This window comes from Trichoderma harzianum (assembly GCF_003025095.1).
Source record: "Trichoderma harzianum CBS 226.95 unplaced genomic scaffold M431scaffold_16, whole genome shotgun sequence".
Lineage (NCBI taxonomy): Eukaryota > Fungi > Ascomycota > Sordariomycetes > Hypocreales > Hypocreaceae > Trichoderma > Trichoderma harzianum.
This window is the reverse complement of record NW_020209264.1, coordinates 396192-414205: the sequence shown is the minus strand read 5'-3', so window position 1 is coordinate 414205 and position 18014 is coordinate 396192. Positions and strand designations below refer to the sequence as shown.

Sequence of the window (18014 nt, the reverse complement as noted above, 5' to 3'; positions counted from 1 at the left end):
TGACATGCGCAAGTAAGCAACAGTAGCTCGGCCAACGACTTGACACACGCGTTAGCTCCCGAAATGCTGGCTGCGGCACAAGGCCTGTCTGTTGTGGGGATTAAGTGCCTATTCACGGAGTACGGAGTAAGAAACACCACGGCTACGGTACTACTATAATAAGTTCCAATGCCTGACATCATCGTCTGCCGGTGTCAAATCTTATTATGCCAGTATTACAAGTACAGGGGCTTCCCACGAGGGAGACGGCGTTGTAATTAAGGGGCGTAGCGGGCGCTGGAGAAGATCCAAGCCGCTGGTGCTGCTCTTTAGTGGTCTGTCAAATGGGCATAATTCCATAGGGTCACATACTCTTTTAGAGCGAGGACTGACGCTGAAGCAGCATCTACAGCTTATTCGACAAAAGCGGTTCAGACGACAGGACGCGGAGCCACCTCGCCGGTAAGTAGTTGCGAGAGGCGCATCGCAGATGCAGCAGATGCTACATGTAACCATGCAAACACGGGTGGAATTGGCCCTGTATTTATAGAACATTGGGTACACATGCATAAAACGCCGTTGTTAGTGAGTCTGGCCACACCCACTCGCAGCGACTCTATTACGAATGCACATGTAACGTCGAAGCAAGAACAACAATGCGATGGTGTTGAGGCAGGGATAGAATCCTCCGATCCCAAAGGCTTAATAGACGGAGTTTCCCCGCCTGTAACGAGAGACACAAGACCGATTCCAGTCGCGCGGAGTCACTGCATTTGGAGATTTCCGTCACTGGCCATTTGAGTACAGTACACCCACAATAGGCAATTAGTCGTGTGCCTTGGGAAGCACTTTGCTTGTGAAACCATCGGATTCAGAGATGTTAAGAACAATAGACTCAAATATTATCACCACTGCAACTCTGGATAGCACTGCGAGTAAAGAAAGAGACAAGTGATATCACTACTCACTTCAATAATAGCGTGGCGCACCACTCCGCATTCACTCATGAGCCAATCTGCGATGTCGGACCGGTGACGGATGTGGCTCTGTAGATCAACTCGGCATTTATTTTGAAGCATTTTGAGTGTTAAATGTATTGAAGTGACAGTTTTGTTTCTCGCAAACAATAATTCTTCAATTAATAACTGCTACTACACACACTGCCTACCGCAGCATGGTAAAATGGCCTACCCTACTGTTCATGAAGAACGTGAATTGAGTCGCGTCCTTGAAAGTACACATCACGACCAAGAAGAAGGCTCTGAAGATCCAATACAAAGGCCGCAAACACTGCCCCCAGCTGACCATGGCCGCGCCGCCTATCTTGCTCTTGCATGTTGCACCATTGCACAAGCTCCAATTTGGGGTATTCCAACCTTTGTCTTATCACCATGTTAAATACTGATAGGGTATGACAGGATACTCTGTCTCCTTTGGCATCTTTCAAGAATACTATAGCGATCCCATGCACGGCATAGATGCTTCTCCCGGGGCCATAGCCACTGTGGGGTCTATGCAAATGGGCATCATGTATCTCATGATGCCTGTCATATTCATGATATTGAACAAATATCCGCATCTCCGGCGTTGGTGTGGCCCTGCCGGACTTTTGATCACAATGGCAAGCTTGTCTGCTTCTGCTTTCGTCAACACCATCGTGGGTTTGATCGCCACCCAAGGCGCACTCTACTCAATTGGCTGTGGGCTTCTCTTCAGCCCCATCTCTCTGTATATGGACGAGTGGTTCATTCAACGAAAGGGACTCGCCTACGGAATCATGTGGTCGGGCAAATCATCAGTTGGTGTCGCCATGCCTTTCGTCTTCAGCAGCTTGCTACGCCGCTTTGGTCTTCGCGCAACGATTCTTTCGTGGACCATAGCTTCTGCCATTATGATATTACCAACGCTCTTCTTTCTCAGTCCCCGTATTCCACTGTCTTCTACGACCCGTTCCCGACCTCTCTCGTTTGCGTTTCTCCGGCATACATCGTTTTGGATGATGCAAATTGGAATCATCATTCAATCTCTCGGCTATCTCATGCCAAGCACGTATCTAGCCAGCTACGCCTCCGCCATTGGTCTTTCTTCAGTAACGGGTCCCATTCTACTTGCATTATTTTCTACGGCATCGGTGCCTGGATCATTGGTTCATGGCTGGTTGGGAGATAAGCTTTCAGCGACCAAAGTGATCCTCCTTTCATCCTTTGGAAGTGCCCTCCCTGTTTTCCTTCTCTGGGGACTTGGCCATCAACTTAGTACCATGGTTGTTTTCGTCGTCCTTTATGGCTTCTTTGCTGGAGGGTTCAGTTCTACCTGGTCTAGTATGTTGCACGAGATCAAGCGAGAAGATGGAGCTGCAGAATCCTCCCTTATCTTCGGTCTTCTTTTGGGAGGTCGGGGACTCGGATATATCCTTGGTGGGCCAATCAGCGGCTCACTTTTGTCTATCAAGGGGGCTATTGCAGAGGAACCGTTGGGTTATGCCACCAAGTACGGTCCCATGATTCTCTGCACCGGTATTACTGCCGTCATGGGAGCCTGGGCTCCTTTGTGGAAGGGGGCGAGGATCGTGAGTAAAGAGGGACTTACAACTTGCTCTCATTTATTCACGACAGACTAAAGGGTAAGAGGACTATGCAATGTTATCGCAAAGACATATGTGCACTAGCACCACTGGCTTCATGAGCCGTAAAAAAGGTAAAGGTAATGGTGGTACACAGAGTTGGCTAGCGCATCCTTGTGACGAGTTTTCTTCTTCTATTTCGCCGTTTTCTCGTCTATCTCGACACACGCCCAAGCATCTGACTCGGGTAGATTCATGCGGTTACTACTTATAAGTGCTATTAGCTACAGAAGCCCTTTTTAGGGTTTTGCGAAAAAAGACATCGTTCGTTCACTGTACCTCTAATTCCGGGTCTCAGCTCCATCAACAGGGTGGCTTGACTACAGAGCCTTGTTTAGCAAGGCAACAACAGATTCCAGAACAGTTATATCTGTATTTAACGTCATTCACTTTATCGATATCTAGTTTTATCCCACATTGAACTGACTTCGTAGCTGACATTGTTCTGTAAAGGAGCAAGTGCGTAAAGTCCGGTCTGCATGATGGACAAAAGTTGACGCGTGTCCACTAGCAACTCATTCCGGTTGGTTTGCACACCATGACCGACACGGTTATATCTCCTAGCTATCGATAAAGCAGCCTACCCAGCCTTCAGGGAATCTGATAACTTCCTGCAAACTGATAACACTAATGCATTAACATGGGGGAGGGTGGATCTAAGAGCTAGATTTGCTGTTGGTTGAGTTCCCTGAGTTTATTATTCTCCGTACGGCTCCGTGCTGGGGCAAGGGTAGTGTGGGGAAGATACCTCCAATTTGTTCAACCAATGCCGACAAATGGGAAACAGTTACAGTTGCTGTAACTACAAATATCTTCTTAATAGTGCTAAAAAAGTCATAGAAGAAGTTCTCTCGTCTTTGTCAATTACAGAGGCGACAATATGAGCAGCTGAACTATTTTCTCGCAGTCGAGGAATATTTGAAGGAAATTATCTCGATACAAGAGGGATTGCTGAGACTTATCTCAAGAATAACACGTGTGACTAATTCACCCATATTTCAGAGCATTACCCTATTAAGTATTAGTGAATGTATCAAGTAAGGGTATGTTTATATGATTGCCTTCCACTTCCTACTGACATTTAGCCACACCTCAACGGCAGATCGCTCTAACCAGCTTAAACTTGTTGCGCTTGAAGACGATGTGTATGTCGAGTTATTGAGCTTCGTGGTCATCATTAAGTGGATTAATGAATGGCAAAAGACAAGACACTCTAGCCGGCTAATTGGATCATCTCGTAACTTGATGTTGGTGGGAAGGGATTAAATCATCAATTATATGGAAATGAAGTGCCAAGTGTTTCCACATGGTTGCTGAGGGTTGAGATGTAAGTACCAATATTCTTAATGCTAAATGTTTCTTCTCACTAATTATATAATTTACTCTGATTTATGTCCATGACATTGATGTTCCGCCACCAAACAACCGCGATGAAGCCACCGGCCCACACTGCCATTGCTATAGCCAACAATTTCCCTTGGGTATCTTCGTAAGCATGCTGAATGGCGATGCGTGTCTCAGAACCAATGTGATATGAGAGCTGGGTAGATAGATCCGCATAAATTTTGGCCACATTTGGAAGCTCTTCTATCGGAACAAACTCCATTAGCTTCCTGCGGAAAATGTTCTGCCAAACTGTTGATGCAATGGTTAAACCGATTGCTCCTCCAATATTACCAAATAACCCTAACACAGCCAGACAAACAGCCGCGTCATGATTAGGGGCAGCAGCCAGAATTGCAACTTCATCACAAACCATGATGACGCCAGCAGCGACGGAAATGAAAATCTGAGACACAACTATGTATCCAATTCCACTTTCACTATTTCCATAATATGACATTGATATTAAACCCAGAAGACTCAATGGGACCCCTACATAGAGGCACACTGGCTTGAAATACCCAGTCAGGTGAATTAGGGCGCCAACGGTGATGCTGCACAAGACTGAAAAGACGGTATATAACTGCACCACATAGCTTGCGTTTTCGATACTGAGGTTGTTCACAACTTGGAGATACGAGCTAAAGAAGCTATTCCAACACCAGAAGCTAATGAATAAAGCGGAGGATAGAATGCAAGCGCCCAACACGGTGCGATCAAGAAAAATTGAATATGACACGAAAGTGATAGTCGCATAATATCTCTCCCATACCACAAACAAGATAATGAAGAGACTTCCGGTAATTGACAATGCAATAGCAGACATCGAATTCCAGTCTTGTAGTGCGTAGAGGTTGAGTGATACAAGAAGTAGTGCAACACCTGTTGATAAGAGAATAAGGCCAATAGCATCGAATTGTCGAAAATAGTGGAGAAATGTTCGTAGAAGACTACGACCACTATCACTCTCACTCTCACTCCTTTGAGGTATGCCCATTTTCTTGAAATTGAGATAACTCAACAAAAGGAAGAAAAGTGGGAGCGTGATAGACGGCACGAGAATCGAAAACAAGCCAAATGCCCAACGCCAGCCTGGACCGTTCATAAATCTTGATGATATGGGGCCAGAAAGCCAAGACGTAATAAGATTCGGGGAGCTGACTATGGCTTGCACCAGGCCCCTATTGCGCATTGAAGAAGTGTCGGCAACAAGTACAGTCAGGCTATAGAGAATGCCGTTGTTTCCAATAGTCTGGAAGACTTGAGCAGTGGCATAGCCTTGGACGCTGTTGCAAGTACTCATCATAACGAGGCCACTCGTAGCGATAATGATGCAGAAAAGAAGTCCGTGAGCCCGGCCAAAAATATCAAGAATTTTAGCGAGAGTAAGGTTGGTGACACCACCAATCACACTGCTTAAGATACCGACAGCAGGCGTAAAAGAATGCTGGGCAAAAGTGGAAGTGACGTAAGGTGTTAAAATTCCGGTGGTAGCTGATAGAATTCCTTCGACGAAATAGGTGAGCCAAATAACAACGTAGGCGAGCACCAGAGCACTCGTATTCCATGGCGCATTTACAGCTTCGAAATCCTCAATATCCGAATCAATATCAGAAGAAATGGAAGATTCGTCATCATTATCAACGACGAGACCATCGTGATTGTAGTGGGAACCAGTATTGTTGAGGAGATTCACACGTTCGTCATCGAAAAGAACAGTTTGGGGTAGATGGCTGACTGGAGCAGGAGGCGATGGCACCATGACTTGTCAAGAAAGTTGGAAGTTTCAGCAAGATTATACCAGTTCAGAGATAGTAAAATTTTAAAGAGAGTGTGAATAGAAACTATGTTTGACTTTTCAAAATTTTGGCTCAACTTTGATGAGCTGATATCGCAGGACAGCCGCCAAGTCTTCTGCCCTAAGGAATGACCGACCCATTGCAGGAAAATTGGCGCATAACAGCAGCATGGCACTTCTTGACTAGGACTAATAATCCTTGTAGAGCAAGTTTACAAAGGAACTTGCTCATATGACAATCATCATTCATCGCGAGCCCCGGTAGCCTATGATAACTTGCTCAGTATGCAAGGGTATGGAGAGGATTATCTATCCAGATCCAGAAATGGAAGACCATCTTTCGTGATGCACAGTAGAATTTAGTACTGCTATATGATTAAGCAAGATAAGTGATTTGACAAAAGACCTGAAAAATCACGGCTTCATCAAAGCTGTATACATTGTCCTATGTAGCTATGTAGTCCGGTGCTGTATACGAATACGCCAAATGGCCAGAGTTGTCAACTTTGGTGTTTCAAATGCATAATTAAGACGTTAAACTCCAGTTATAAGGTCAAAACCCATCTCAGTATGTTACCCGCATGAACAATGCTTAAATTTAATGGCTGGAACCTACAAGAGTTGCATATTTCGTAAACTCCTCATCGTTCATTAACATCTCCAGTTCCTCAGGGTGTGTACCCATGACCAGTTCCACGCCTCCATCTTGTTTCATTGGAAAGATGACCAAGAATCTAAATCGCCCATTTCCGCGCTCAAGTTGTGGCCGCATAGACTCTGGGGAGCCTCCATTGGCGAAAAATTGGTCTCCAAAGCAGATCTCACTAGTCTGGAATAGCATCATGTTGGATATCATGGCGTGCATATGTTCAAGACCCATATTGGCAGTTGAGAACCTTGTATGATCTGGAAGCGATTGCAGTATTGAAAATGCATCATGAACAACCGAGGGTGTAATGCTCTTAGCAGATTGACGAAGCAGATACGCAACGTCTCCTATACTGGTCTTCGGAGAACAGAGTGTTTCGACTGACATACTGGACCGATTCAAGATGAGTAAGCTGCCCATGTATGTTGAAGGCAACAAAGAGGAAAAATAAGGGCGACCATCAGTAGGTAACTCGAGAATGGATATGTCGTTAGGTCCAAAGGCATCTTTGCGGATTTCTGTAGCCACGCGATACCGCGCCTTGATGGCACTGCGCCAGAAGAACGCTTGTACAATGTCGCTAATCGAGCATGTCACCCCCTTAGCTTGGCCATCAGGGACGCTGTTCTGTCTCAACTCTTCCAATTTTTCGGGCGAAATTAAAAACAAAGTCGTTTTCAAGCTTCTTTCAGCGCGAGGTAATGGCCAAATAGGATGGAGAGTGAAGTTGAGCTGAGGCAAGAGAGCTGTTTCTTTTGAACCTTGCGTGGAAATTGGATTCTCGTCTTTGCCCATTTTTGCCGTCTCCTTCGTAGCCAAGATAGCAGTTTGGCTTTTACCATCGTCTGGGGGGAAGAATGGTAGATACCTCCATGTAAATGGGTCGATTTCATGAAGTGGTCGGTCCCAACCCTCTTGCTGATGAATAATCTCCGGCAAGCTGTGATTGAAGCTTTCGGGGTCATACCATTGACATGTTGCTGCCTCGTTGCCTTGCAAATATCTACAATTTTCGGCCCAAGCTTTGATAGCAACCATGGCTCCAACACCATCAAGACAGCAGTGATTCAAGTCAACTGCTAGAATACATCCGCCAGAGACAAAGTTGGCCTGGCCGACGAAGATATCGGCGGGCATTTTTGGGAATGGATCGTCTCGTAAGACAAGACCGTCTTTAAAAGCAGACGGTGGGAAGCCTGCATCTCGGAGCTCGTCGAATGACGGGAGAATATTGGAGAGATCCTTGTAGACTAGACGATTTCGTACAGAAGCTGCCATAGAGTCAGGTGGGATAGTAACACAGAGATTCCCTCTAGTATAACCAATCTCTTGCTCAGAAGAGTTCATAATCTTGCCACTCAGGGCTGGGATTAAGTCGAATGTACAATTGAGGCCTTCTTGTAAGTTGGCAAAGACTTGGTCGTAATCAACACCTTTATGTAGGGAGAAATAGAAGACCAAGCCCATGCCGTGGTTAGGATTGACATAGTCGAAGGCATTCAGTCGAAACGATTGCCGCGCCTTGTGTTTGGCAATTGCAGCCTTCAGCTGAGCTACATCGCTTTCCATAGGCTTTTCTAGACGGTTTGCTTCCGTCATAATCTTCTCTTCAGCCACCAGACGCAAAATAGCTGAGGCGAGACTGGCTATACTTGGATTGGCGTAGACGTGACGAGGAGCAATCCGTTCACCTAAGCCTGAAGCTGCTCGGATCGCCCTGATAGCCGCGAAAACGCCAAGAGAGTCCAGCCCAAGATCAAATAAGTTCGTATCTAGGGATGCTGTTCGGGATGCGGGGAGTGAAGACGCGAGGATTTCACGAATGCCGCTCTGAACTGACTCAGCCGAATCCATATCGAAAGGGTAGCCATAGCAAATATCGTCATTACGAGAGCTGTAAAAACGTTCGATATAGTCGGCGTAGAGCGTTAGTGTAGCAGATCTCTTTACGGTGCCCTTATCTGTACGAATAAAAGGCGCATTAGGATCTGAAAAGGTGACAAAGTCCCTGAGAAGTTGGTCTTTGTGTCGGGAGATGGAGTTGGCCTTCTTCACGGTTTCCCATATACTACCGATAAGTTCGTCAGTTTTATTCGAAGGGTCTTTTAACTCGATCAGTAGACCAGCTTGAGGTTTCCCTGTTCCGAAAATAAGACAACTCTTAATGGCAGGATGTGTGGCGATGAAAGCCTCTGTTTCCAAAGGCGCTACCTTATACCCATTGGACAGGACGACAAGATCATCGCTTCGCCCTTTAAAAGACCACAGATTTGGTTTCGTTGGGTGCCTCACATATAGATCCTTAAAGTTGATCGACTCCTTCTCTGGGAAAGTGTGAAATATGCCCTGGAAGAGAGGCCAATGTTCGTTTCGATGCACCCAATGCTCATAGGTATTCTCCTCAATTTCCTTGAATTCGAAACCAGAGTACGGGTGGAAGCAGAACCAGAACCAGTCTTCTCTCGATGTGACGAGGTTGCCAATAAATAGACCCTCCGTGGTCCCCGTTAGGTTCAACACTCTGATTGTCTCATTTACTTTTCCAGCGCTGACTGGGCTGACAGGACCGCCAGAGGCACATATAAATTTGGACCGGCTCAACTTGGAAAGGACTTCGGGTGCTTCTCCCAGCTCGTCCACAAGAGACGGTACCATGCTCCAGATGTCAACCTTGGCCTTCTCGGCCAGTTGTTCTACAAGGTTGACGTTGGGAAGAACACCCCTGGGTCCCAATATACAGCGCAAGTCGAAAAGAGCTGGCATTAGAATATCCATAATAATTCCGGCTCCCTGTAGTCACTACAATTAGCAAATTTGGCTGCCATTTCTCCAAATAATGACAAGGTGAGGAATATAACATACATGACTCATAGGGAACGATGAATATATCGTATCACCTGGCTTCCAATCCGATGTCCACGGAGGCAAATCATCGTAGCCTTCCGCGGATGGTAGCAATCGCACTGCATCCATTGTACCAACCAAACCATGGGACCAAGGGATAGGCTTAGGCACTCCCGTTGACCCAGAAGTATGAAGATAGCAGAAAGGCTCATTGATGGCTTCCTCAAACGTTTTGGTATAAGGAAAAGGCTTGACAGTATCAATGCTCAGCAACTCGTTGACCTCAGGGACCTGCAGAAGGTTCATGGGGCGTTTCTCAAGGATGTCATTGACTAAAGGAATTAGGGGCACATCTGAAGCATTAACCCATATATGGCAGTTGACTGATTCAAGGACTGCCAGCGCCTCCTCTAGGTTATTTTTTGGCGATAGAAAGAGTGCCTGGAGGAGGAATTTTGCATTAATCAGTACAATACTCCTGGAATACTGAAATGGTGATATGTGTAAAATTACTTACAGCATATCCAACTTTGACACAAGCGTATGTCAACAAAACGTATCGCAAATCATCTTAGCGAGTCGCATAGTCAGCACCATTAATTTACAGTAAGTTTTCTGGAAGATGTAAGGTTTTACTTACGAGGGCCGATATATCCAATGGGCTGAACAGAATCAGGCTTGCCAACCAGGCTGCCCAGCCACCAAGCAGTTTTATCAACAGCCTTGCTGAAAATGCGAGCAGATATGTGATCACAATTGAGTGAATCGCCAGAGAGCGTTGCCAGAGAGAAAACAATACGTTCTGGATCAACAACTGCTACCTCGTCTATGATTTGAGGGAGAAGTCGTTTACCATATGGCACTTGAGCAGGTCTGAGATCTTCCGATAATGGAGCAATGTTAGACCCATCCTCTGCGCCGACTTCCTGGAAGCTTGATGCTAAGCTTGGGGGCGAGGAAGCTTCTGAAGCTGAACCTCCGCTACTGATCATATTGGCGCGGGGCGAAAACACCGGAGAGTTACTGTGTGAGGCGGCATTAGGGGAAACCAGAGTAGGCGTGGATGCTTCGCTGAAGTATTCGACTGCGCTTCGTGGTCTAGCTTCTTGGAGGTAGCTTGCTGATGTCTCGTCGATATTGAGTCCGCCACGATGCAACGGTTCCTCCTTGAAGTAACTAGGTCTGCCAGCTTCATAAATGAGCTCCAGTCTGTCATCTTTGCTGAATTCAGCCATAGGAGCGCTAATCCACTCTCCATCGGCTAATTTGGCGACGCTACAATGCCACGGGGTCGTGTAGCCTGTTTTGGTGTTGAGCAAACATATCCAAAGCTTGTTTACACCCACTGATTCGTGGATTGAAAGTCGTAAGTGATTGGGGAAGGCATATTTGATTGCGCGCGCGAAAGCCTAATAATGATTAACAGATCGAACATCACTTAGTAGACGAGGGTGGCTGTTCCGCTTACGTCTCCTCGAAGTAACATTTGTTTAGCAAGATATTTGCAATCCCTCTTATATTCATTGGCAGTTCGATTTACTCCTCGAGGAAATATGTACTTCAAATCAGATTCCAAGAACCTTTTGTATCCGAGGTATGTCAGTTTTGTGTCGGGATTTGTGGCGATCTCATGGTCGATATCCAGGTCGGCCCGGCCATATTGGTTAAGGAGCAGACGGCGGAAAGTGGTACAATTCGCAACGTAAATGATCTCAGTCATCTTATCTGGCACGGGAAAGTTGAGTAGGTCCTTCATTCGAGCAAAGTTGATGTAGTTGAACTTCTTCTCGGTAGCCATATCTCGTAGAGCCTCTCCATAAGCCCACGTATCTTGATCAGATATACACAACAAGTCTGTGAATGTCATAATAAGCAAACAGGTTAGTGTTACTTAATATAGGAAGCCCAATTCCAGGGTATTGTGGCAGAAAACTTACCGTTATATGTAATGCCATCTGATATGATGGTAACTTCAGCACCCGGAGCGTATACCTCTTGTATACGCACACACATTGTGTTCAGTCTATCCAATGCTAGCTCTTCAGCCTTATCAGGCAAACTGCCCAGGACTTTGTAAACCTTATTTGCGGATTTGAATGGGAATGCGGGCAAGCATGTCTGTATTCGAGTCTCCGATTCGACGAATTTGTCTATAATCGACATGAAGTTACCCGCACCTCTCTCCAAACGTTCTTTTGAATCATCAAACTTGTTAAGAGCATACTCAAAGATAATGTCTAGAATGCGACGAGATACCTCCTGAACTGTACTGCCTGTTTGGCAAGTGTTGGTCCAGGAGTTGTCGACATTCCGTGCAACATCATCGCTTATTGGCTTCGCCTCCATGATATCTAGATTAGACATTGAGTAAGAAGGTAAGGTCTAGGTTGTCCAAGAGATAAGGGCCTACTAGATGTGTACCGGAAATTGAAGTAGCTGATGGCAATATGTATAAGGGATGTAGCAAAGAGCTCATCATGATTTCACTACTAGATCCTCCTTTCCTTGGCACAGTCTTCCGAGCACATTTTGCAAGGGAGCTTCCCATGGAGTCTCAAGCGATTACGCAACGAAGTCCTAAAACAAAACAAGACTCTCCATTCGTACCGCTCCACTGATATCGTGTCGAAGAAAGTGATGGGGCTGGTGGGCATACTAGGACGGGTCAGCACTAGTAGTTGTTCAGGTATCGCGATTTGTCTAGGATTAGAGCATGTTTGAGGCAGAAATCTGCATCTGCATCTGCACGCATAAGTACGCTAGACTGCAAGTCTGCCGAGGCGGATTAGAGTGAGAAGGTTATGTACAAGAATGTTTCGGTATGACTCAAATAACTACCTTCATTTTTGAGCAATCTGAATTTCCTTTTCAGTGAATTATGAACAAAATGTCTAGCATTCAGCAACTGAAGAAGTTACGGCCTCTAGGTAGTTCAAACGAGATCTAAAACAACCACGATGAAATATCGCATGATTCTAATCAGTTCCTTTAGGCAAACTCGAGCAAGTATCTGCATCTTGTCACCACCTGGGATATTTTAACAACGTCGGTCTCTCGGCTCACTACTATCTTCCGAGATCCTCTTCTCTTGCGATATCCGATCTACGTAAGCTTGTCTACGCTGCGGCCGGGGACGTGATTAGCAAGCATCCTGTATTATTCGCCATACCTGCCAACGAAGATAGCCCCAATGCCTACTTTGTTTCTCTTCCCTCGATCAACCTCGATCAGCGTATCAAATTTCTCATCCGTTCTCAGCCTTTAACTGTTCTCGACGAAGGAGAAGACGAAGAACTTGATGCCGTCCTTGAAGATCAGCATAACACCAACTTCAAGAATGATTATGGAAAGGCACCATTCTGGCGTCTTATTATTGTTCAAGATGCTGAAGGAGATATGAGTTTTACGGCATCATTCATCTATCATCACGCTATTGGCGACGGCTTCTCTGGTCTAGTGTTTCACAATACGTTCCTCGATTCACTAGAGACTGTTTCTTCTTCTCCTGTATCTGGTCTCCAGAGTAAGCAGATAATTCTCCCAGATGACAACGTTCATATAATGCCAGCTCTCGGGGAATTGCACCCTCTGCCGATAAACCCGAGCCCGCCTCTTCATTCCGCGACAAATCTCAACGAGTGGACTGGCAACTCCATCCGTTGCCCCTGTAAATCTCGCTGGATCTCTTTTCATATCTCATCAGGGACCTCTGAATCCTTCTTTCGCAAATGCAAGCAGAAAGGGCTATCTGTGGCATCCGTCGTGTCATCTGTCATCGCCACGATCCTATTTCGTATTCTTCCACCCGATATTGAAGCCCTCACTTGTATAATTCCAGTTAATCTTCGGCCATGGCTTCGATCATCTAATGCCGAGGCCACTAAGACTGCAATGGGTAGTTACTTTGATGCCACCAGAGTACAGCTCATACGGCCTAGTCAACACCCTGAAGATCCTAACTCGGCCGACGATATATGGTCCTGTGCTCAGCAAGCATCAAAAGGGATCAGGCAATACCTAGATAACGTATCGCCTTCTGGGGAACCTTATACGGCAGTTTCAGTATTGGAAACGATCCCAGATATCTCGGCTATCTTCACCTCAGTTGTTGGAAAACCTCGCGACGCAGCGTTTGAAGTAACAAACATTGGGCTTTTCTCGTCTGCCGCTGCTTCTGAGAGGAAGGCCGATAGTTGTTGGCAAGTAGGGAAAGTTCTACTCAGTCGAAGTTCTTTGGTATCAGGTGCTGCAATCACTATCAGTATCGCCACTGGAGGAGATGGGACAATGGCCGTCGGGTTTAGTTGGCAGGAAGGTGTTGTTAAGGATTGCCTTGTTCAAAAAGTCAGCAGAGAGGTTAAGAAATATTTTAAAGACAATAGCTAGGAGAGGCATGGCAAAAGCAGGCCCTCATCCATGTACTTGACTTCAATTTTGACTTTAGCTGCTCATTCAGCGTGCTTAATGCCACCATCTCAGAGATATTAAGATTCTGTTGGTAAAAACATTAGTATTTCACGATAATGCGCCAAGATTGAAGTATCTACACCTCATTCATTATTCCTTATATCCGGGATTATAGAAACAGAAGATCGTTTTCAGCGCGTGAACCAAGGGAACCTCATATACAGGAAGCAGCTGGGTTTCCACAATTATATGCCGGACCGTTTAAGCGCTGAATAGAGTACCATACGTACTGGTTTGTACAAAAGGCGCAGAGTCTCCCGTTTGTGCCTACCTCCTACATGCCCAAAACCAGAGCAGCAGCAAAGATTTTCATCGTCCATAGAGGGATCACCCCATACTTCGTCATTCATTATTGAGACTTCTCAAAATGACTGAACAACCTCGCAGCTATCCGTTTCCCTACTCTCAGGCAGCACAGCTGGATTCAAGAATTAAAATTCCACGACCGGTTATTGATCCCACACTAGCGCCCATCATCGACTCGTTTCTTCTCCCCGAGGAGGTAGACCTCCAACTAATGCGTGGCTTCACAGCCATTGGCGATGGCGAAGAGTGCATTCACCCTGCAGATACCATTATAAAAACCGCAGTGCATATGAAGCATACTAAGTATCACGCTCTTGGTCCTAATGGCAATAACGTGACGCTATCTGTTTTTGCGCCAACAAATCCAACTTGGAATGTTCTGCCAGCTTTATACCACATACATGGAGGAGGGATGATTGCAGGTGATCGCTTTTCTGGCATTGCCGAGCTATTAGACATCATCAAAGGTATCGAGTGCGTCATCATAACCGTCGAGTACCGCCTTGCTCCGGAGACTCGGGCTCCAGGAGGAGCAGAAGATTGTTACGCTGGGCTCATCTGGGTATCTGAGAACGCTACCGTCCTCGGTATTGACCCAGCCAAGATTGTTATCTGGGGTGTTTCCGGCGGAGCAGCCCTAGCAGCCGCAATATGCCTGATGGCTAGGGATAGGAAGCTTCCCGCAACTCCCATCAAGGGCCAGATGCTTTTATCTCCCATGCTAGATGATCGCTGTGACAGCCTCTCAGACCAGCAGTTTGAATATGGCAGTCCTTGGTGCGGTATTACAAATCGCATGGCATGGGACTATGTTATTGGGGAAGACAGGGGGAGCGACAAAGTATCGCAATATCAGTCGCCGTCTCGAGCAAAAGACTTGTCAAACCTCCCGTGTACTTACATTGACGCGGCGGAGTGTGAAGTATTTCGCGATCCTGCTGTGTCCTTTGCCACCAACATGTGGCGCTGTGGTTCAACTTGCGAATTGCATATCTGGCCAGGGGCTTTCCACCTGTTTGACGGAATAGATAACCCTAACGTGCCACTTATTCATGCTGCAGTGTCTGCAAAAACAACTTGGATGAAAAGAATCTGGTTCTGCTAGGGCAGACTCTCTAGACAGTAACGCAACACTACAATCATCATGATTTAATACTAGCCAGTACTTAAGCTTATGCTTAAGTACTTATGCCAACATGCCCGGCAATTTTCAAAACTCAATAACTCTATCAATTTTCATCGTGCACCTCGAAGGCTCGACTTTGGTGAGGCCCCAAGAGCGATACATATCAATGCCAAGTGATGATATATCAAGACGGCTTCGATTTCTTATTCCACCTCCACTACATTTGGTATCATCTGCCTACAGCAGGTTTTCATTCAAACTAGCAGGATGAAGAACGCTAAAATTTGATGTCTTGATTGTGCTGCATACCAAGCGCAATGAGCGAGTTAAATTGAGCTAGTTTTATTGGCGAATCCTTCTACAAGGGTTGATAACACATGCCGAGAGATAAAAAAATGCACACTATGCATAATTTGACTGTAAACAGTCGAGACGGCGAGCAAGCGAGTTAGATTGAGCAATTTGTCATTGGTGAAGCTGAAGACAGGGATTGGACGCGGTATGCAGGAGACAATGTGGAAGCACGTAATACGAAGTTCAACAGAGCGCATCATACTCGTATGAATAATTAATAACTCAAGATAGGATGTACATAATAGAAATGCCTATTAGTAATTGGTTGAAAATTGACATAGGAAGACGGACACTACTGTCATTGCGCTGCAAGTGGTGGACAGTAAAATAGGGACAAAAATGTAAATCAACACACACACACACACAAAATTGTCCCTGTTTTACTGTCCCCCACTTGGGCTTTTACCTTTTCCGTACACGCACGGGTTGGGGTTCCATGTGTGCATCCCACAATAACAAGTGATACAGAGAAGGTTAATAATTCACTGCTGGTTGGCCTTCCTCCTCACACCTCTCTTTTTATAATCTTCATTGCTCATTCATATCCTCTCAACATCCAAGATATGAGTGAAGTGCAAAACCCAACCTCATCGTCCGATACCAATGGGCGCGCCGACGAAAAGCAACCCGCAATAATTCAAGATGTTGACACCAAGTCCCCGAGCGATACAGAAGTAGCTGTGCACCAAGATGCTCAAGCTGGCGTTCAAGGAGTCGAGGCTATTGCCATAGTTTGGTCGAAGACATCTCTTATCATTATCTACATATTGATATGGATCGTTTATTTTGTTGTATTGATGCAGCAAGGTGCCGAAGCAGCCCTCAATCCCTTTGTTACTTCGGCGTTTCAACAACATTCTCTTACTCCCACAGTTGGTATCTTGGCTAGTGTTATCGGAGGTGTGTGCAACCTGACTGTGGCAAAGATACTCGACATCTTTGGGCGACCACAAGGTTATGCCATGTCCCTTGTCATTACGACCATCGGCCTCATTATGATGGCAGCGACGACGAATGTGGAAATGTACGCTGCAGCTCAGGTGTTCTGGACTGTTGGCAACAATGCGCTGCTCTACACGGTGAACATCTTTGTTGCTGATACGACAAGGTTGCACAACCGTGGCCTTATGACAGCCTTGACCTCATCACCTAACATTATCACTACCTGGCTAGGCGGTCCGATCTCAACTGCTTTCCTCGATGGTCCTGGTTGGCGCTGGTGCTTTGGTGCATTTTCTATTATTGTACCTATTTTGTGTCTTCCTTTATTTTGCATGTTGATGTTCAATTACTTCAAGGCAAAAAAGCAGGGGATCATCACCAGTACAAGAACTGAAGCAAAGTCACCTTTGCAACAGTTTCTCTACTACTGCCGCGAGTTTGACGCTATTGGCCTCCTTTTATTAACAGCTGGCCTGGCCCTGTTCCTTTTACCCTTTAACTTATACGCGCTGCAGCCCTTGGGGTGGCGATCACCGCTAATAATCTGCTTGCTGGTTTTTGGGTTTCTTTTAATCGTCTCATTTGCGTTATGGGAGAGATTCTTCGCGCCTATTACTTTTATCCCTTACTCGCTGCTCCTTGATCGGAACATGATTGGCTCTTGTATGCTCGGCATGGTCCTCTTTATCAGCTTCTTTTGCTGGAACAGCTTTTTCAGCTCTTTTCTCCAAGTTGTTAACGACCTAAACGTCACCGAAGCGAGCTATGTTGTCCAAATTTATGGTCTGGGCAGTAGTCTATTCTCAATTGCCACAGGTGTGGTTATTCGATATACGGGTCGATTCAAAGCGATTACTCTTTACGGCGCTATACCTTTATACACTCTCTTTATGGGCCTTATGATTTATTTCCGGCGGCCAGACATGAATGTTGGTTACATCATTATGTGCCAAATATTCATCTCCTTGGCCGCGGGAGTCGTTATCATTACATCGCAGATGGCCGCGATGACTGCCGCATCACACCAATATATTGCAGTTGTCATGGCCATCTTATCGATGTTCTCTTCCATCGGTGGTGCTATTGGCCTTACAATTGCCGGTGCTATTTGGCAAGCTATTTTCCCCATCAAGCTGGCTGAGTACCTCCCGCCCGATGAGCAGGCCAATCTCATAAATATATATAGCATGCTAGAAGTACAGTTGAGTTATCCAGTTGGTACGCCCACTAGGATTGCTATCCAACGTGCTTACGGGGATGCACAATTAATGATGCTGGTGGCTGGCACGGCAATCTGGGCTGTTGGATTTGTTGGAGTTGCTCTTTGGAGGAATAACAACATTAAGAATATCCAACAAGTGATAGGCCAAGTAATTTGAGTACATATAGACTTTACTCTTAATAAGATGTATGTTTATTGACGCTTTAAGGCGTCTGCAATCTTTTCTACCGCTTAACTTGAACTGGGGCCTGTAAATTCCACATTACCATACCGGACTAACTACAGCTATAGCCGACTGTCACTGGGCGTCTTCACATCTAT

General features: G+C 45.8%; 6 protein-coding genes across 6 annotated transcripts; 4 read left to right on the top strand and 2 right to left on the bottom strand.

Moving 5' to 3' along the window:
• Window positions 1-1088: 1088 nt before the first annotated feature.
• On the top strand, window positions 1089-3014 carry M431DRAFT_20333 (hypothetical protein). The gene is made up of 2 exons (XM_024913354.1): window positions 1089-1345; window positions 1398-3014. The coding sequence occupies exons 1-2, from the start codon at window positions 1162-1164 to the stop codon at window positions 2597-2599; spliced, it is 1386 nt and encodes a 461-aa protein (XP_024769520.1). The 5' UTR covers window positions 1089-1161; the 3' UTR covers window positions 2600-3014.
• A 901-nt stretch (window positions 3015-3915) lies between these two features.
• M431DRAFT_512609 (hypothetical protein) lies at window positions 3916-5906 on the bottom strand. Its single transcript, XM_024919875.1, has one exon. It carries the CDS (start codon window positions 5745-5747, stop codon window positions 3969-3971), a length of 1779 nt encoding a protein of 592 aa, XP_024769519.1. The 5' UTR covers window positions 5748-5906; the 3' UTR covers window positions 3916-3968.
• A 231-nt stretch (window positions 5907-6137) lies between these two features.
• M431DRAFT_512608 (hypothetical protein) lies at window positions 6138-11672 on the bottom strand. The gene is made up of 6 exons (XM_024919874.1): window positions 11214-11672; window positions 10745-11130; window positions 9917-10685; window positions 9794-9846; window positions 9295-9717; window positions 6138-9222 (listed from the first exon to the last, which is right to left on the bottom strand). The coding sequence occupies exons 1-6, from the start codon at window positions 11638-11640 to the stop codon at window positions 6382-6384; spliced, it is 4899 nt and encodes a 1632-aa protein (XP_024769518.1). The 5' UTR covers window positions 11641-11672; the 3' UTR covers window positions 6138-6381.
• A 491-nt stretch (window positions 11673-12163) lies between these two features.
• Window positions 12164-13662, top strand: M431DRAFT_499860 (hypothetical protein; the record flags this gene model as incomplete). Its single annotated transcript, XM_024917844.1, has 2 exons — window positions 12164-12203; window positions 12269-13662. The coding sequence occupies 2 exons, from the start codon at window positions 12164-12166 to the stop codon at window positions 13660-13662; spliced, it is 1434 nt and encodes a 477-aa protein (XP_024769517.1).
• A 448-nt stretch (window positions 13663-14110) lies between these two features.
• M431DRAFT_499859 (hypothetical protein) lies at window positions 14111-15154 on the top strand (the record flags this gene model as incomplete). The annotated part of the gene is made up of 1 exon (XM_024917843.1): window positions 14111-15154. One exon carries the CDS (start codon window positions 14111-14113, stop codon window positions 15152-15154), a length of 1044 nt encoding a protein of 347 aa, XP_024769516.1.
• A 756-nt stretch (window positions 15155-15910) lies between these two features.
• On the top strand, window positions 15911-17987 carry M431DRAFT_267506 (hypothetical protein). Its single transcript, XM_024913921.1, has one exon. It carries the CDS (start codon window positions 16093-16095, stop codon window positions 17848-17850), a length of 1758 nt encoding a protein of 585 aa, XP_024769515.1. The 5' UTR covers window positions 15911-16092; the 3' UTR covers window positions 17851-17987.
• The last annotated feature ends 27 nt before the right edge of the window (window positions 17988-18014 follow it).

What these genes read in the sequence shown, in the direction of transcription:
- M431DRAFT_20333 (XM_024913354.1), top strand. Translation starts at nt 1,162, where the DNA reads ATGGCCTACCCTACTGTTCATGAAGAACGTGAATTGAGTCGCGTCCTT. An exon ending in TGCACAAGCTCCAATTTGGG is followed by an intron (nt 1,346 to 1,397) that starts GTATTCCAACCT and finishes AGGGTATGACAG; the next exon opens with GATACTCTGTCTCCTTTGGC.
- M431DRAFT_267506 (XM_024913921.1), top strand. Translation starts at nt 16,093, where the DNA reads ATGAGTGAAGTGCAAAACCCAACCTCATCGTCCGATACCAATGGGCGC.
- M431DRAFT_512608 (XM_024919874.1), bottom strand. Translation starts at nt 11,640, where the DNA reads ATGTCTAATCTAGATATCATGGAGGCGAAGCCAATAAGCGATGATGTT. An exon ending in GTGTCAAAGTTGGATATGCT is followed by an intron (nt 9,718 to 9,793) that starts GTAAGTAATTTT and finishes TTCCTCCTCCAG; the next exon opens with GCACTCTTTCTATCGCCAAA. An exon ending in CATCGTTCCCTATGAGTCAT is followed by an intron (nt 9,223 to 9,294) that starts GTATGTTATATT and finishes TAGTGACTACAG; the next exon opens with GGAGCCGGAATTATTATGGA.
- M431DRAFT_512609 (XM_024919875.1), bottom strand. Translation starts at nt 5,747, where the DNA reads ATGGTGCCATCGCCTCCTGCTCCAGTCAGCCATCTACCCCAAACTGTT.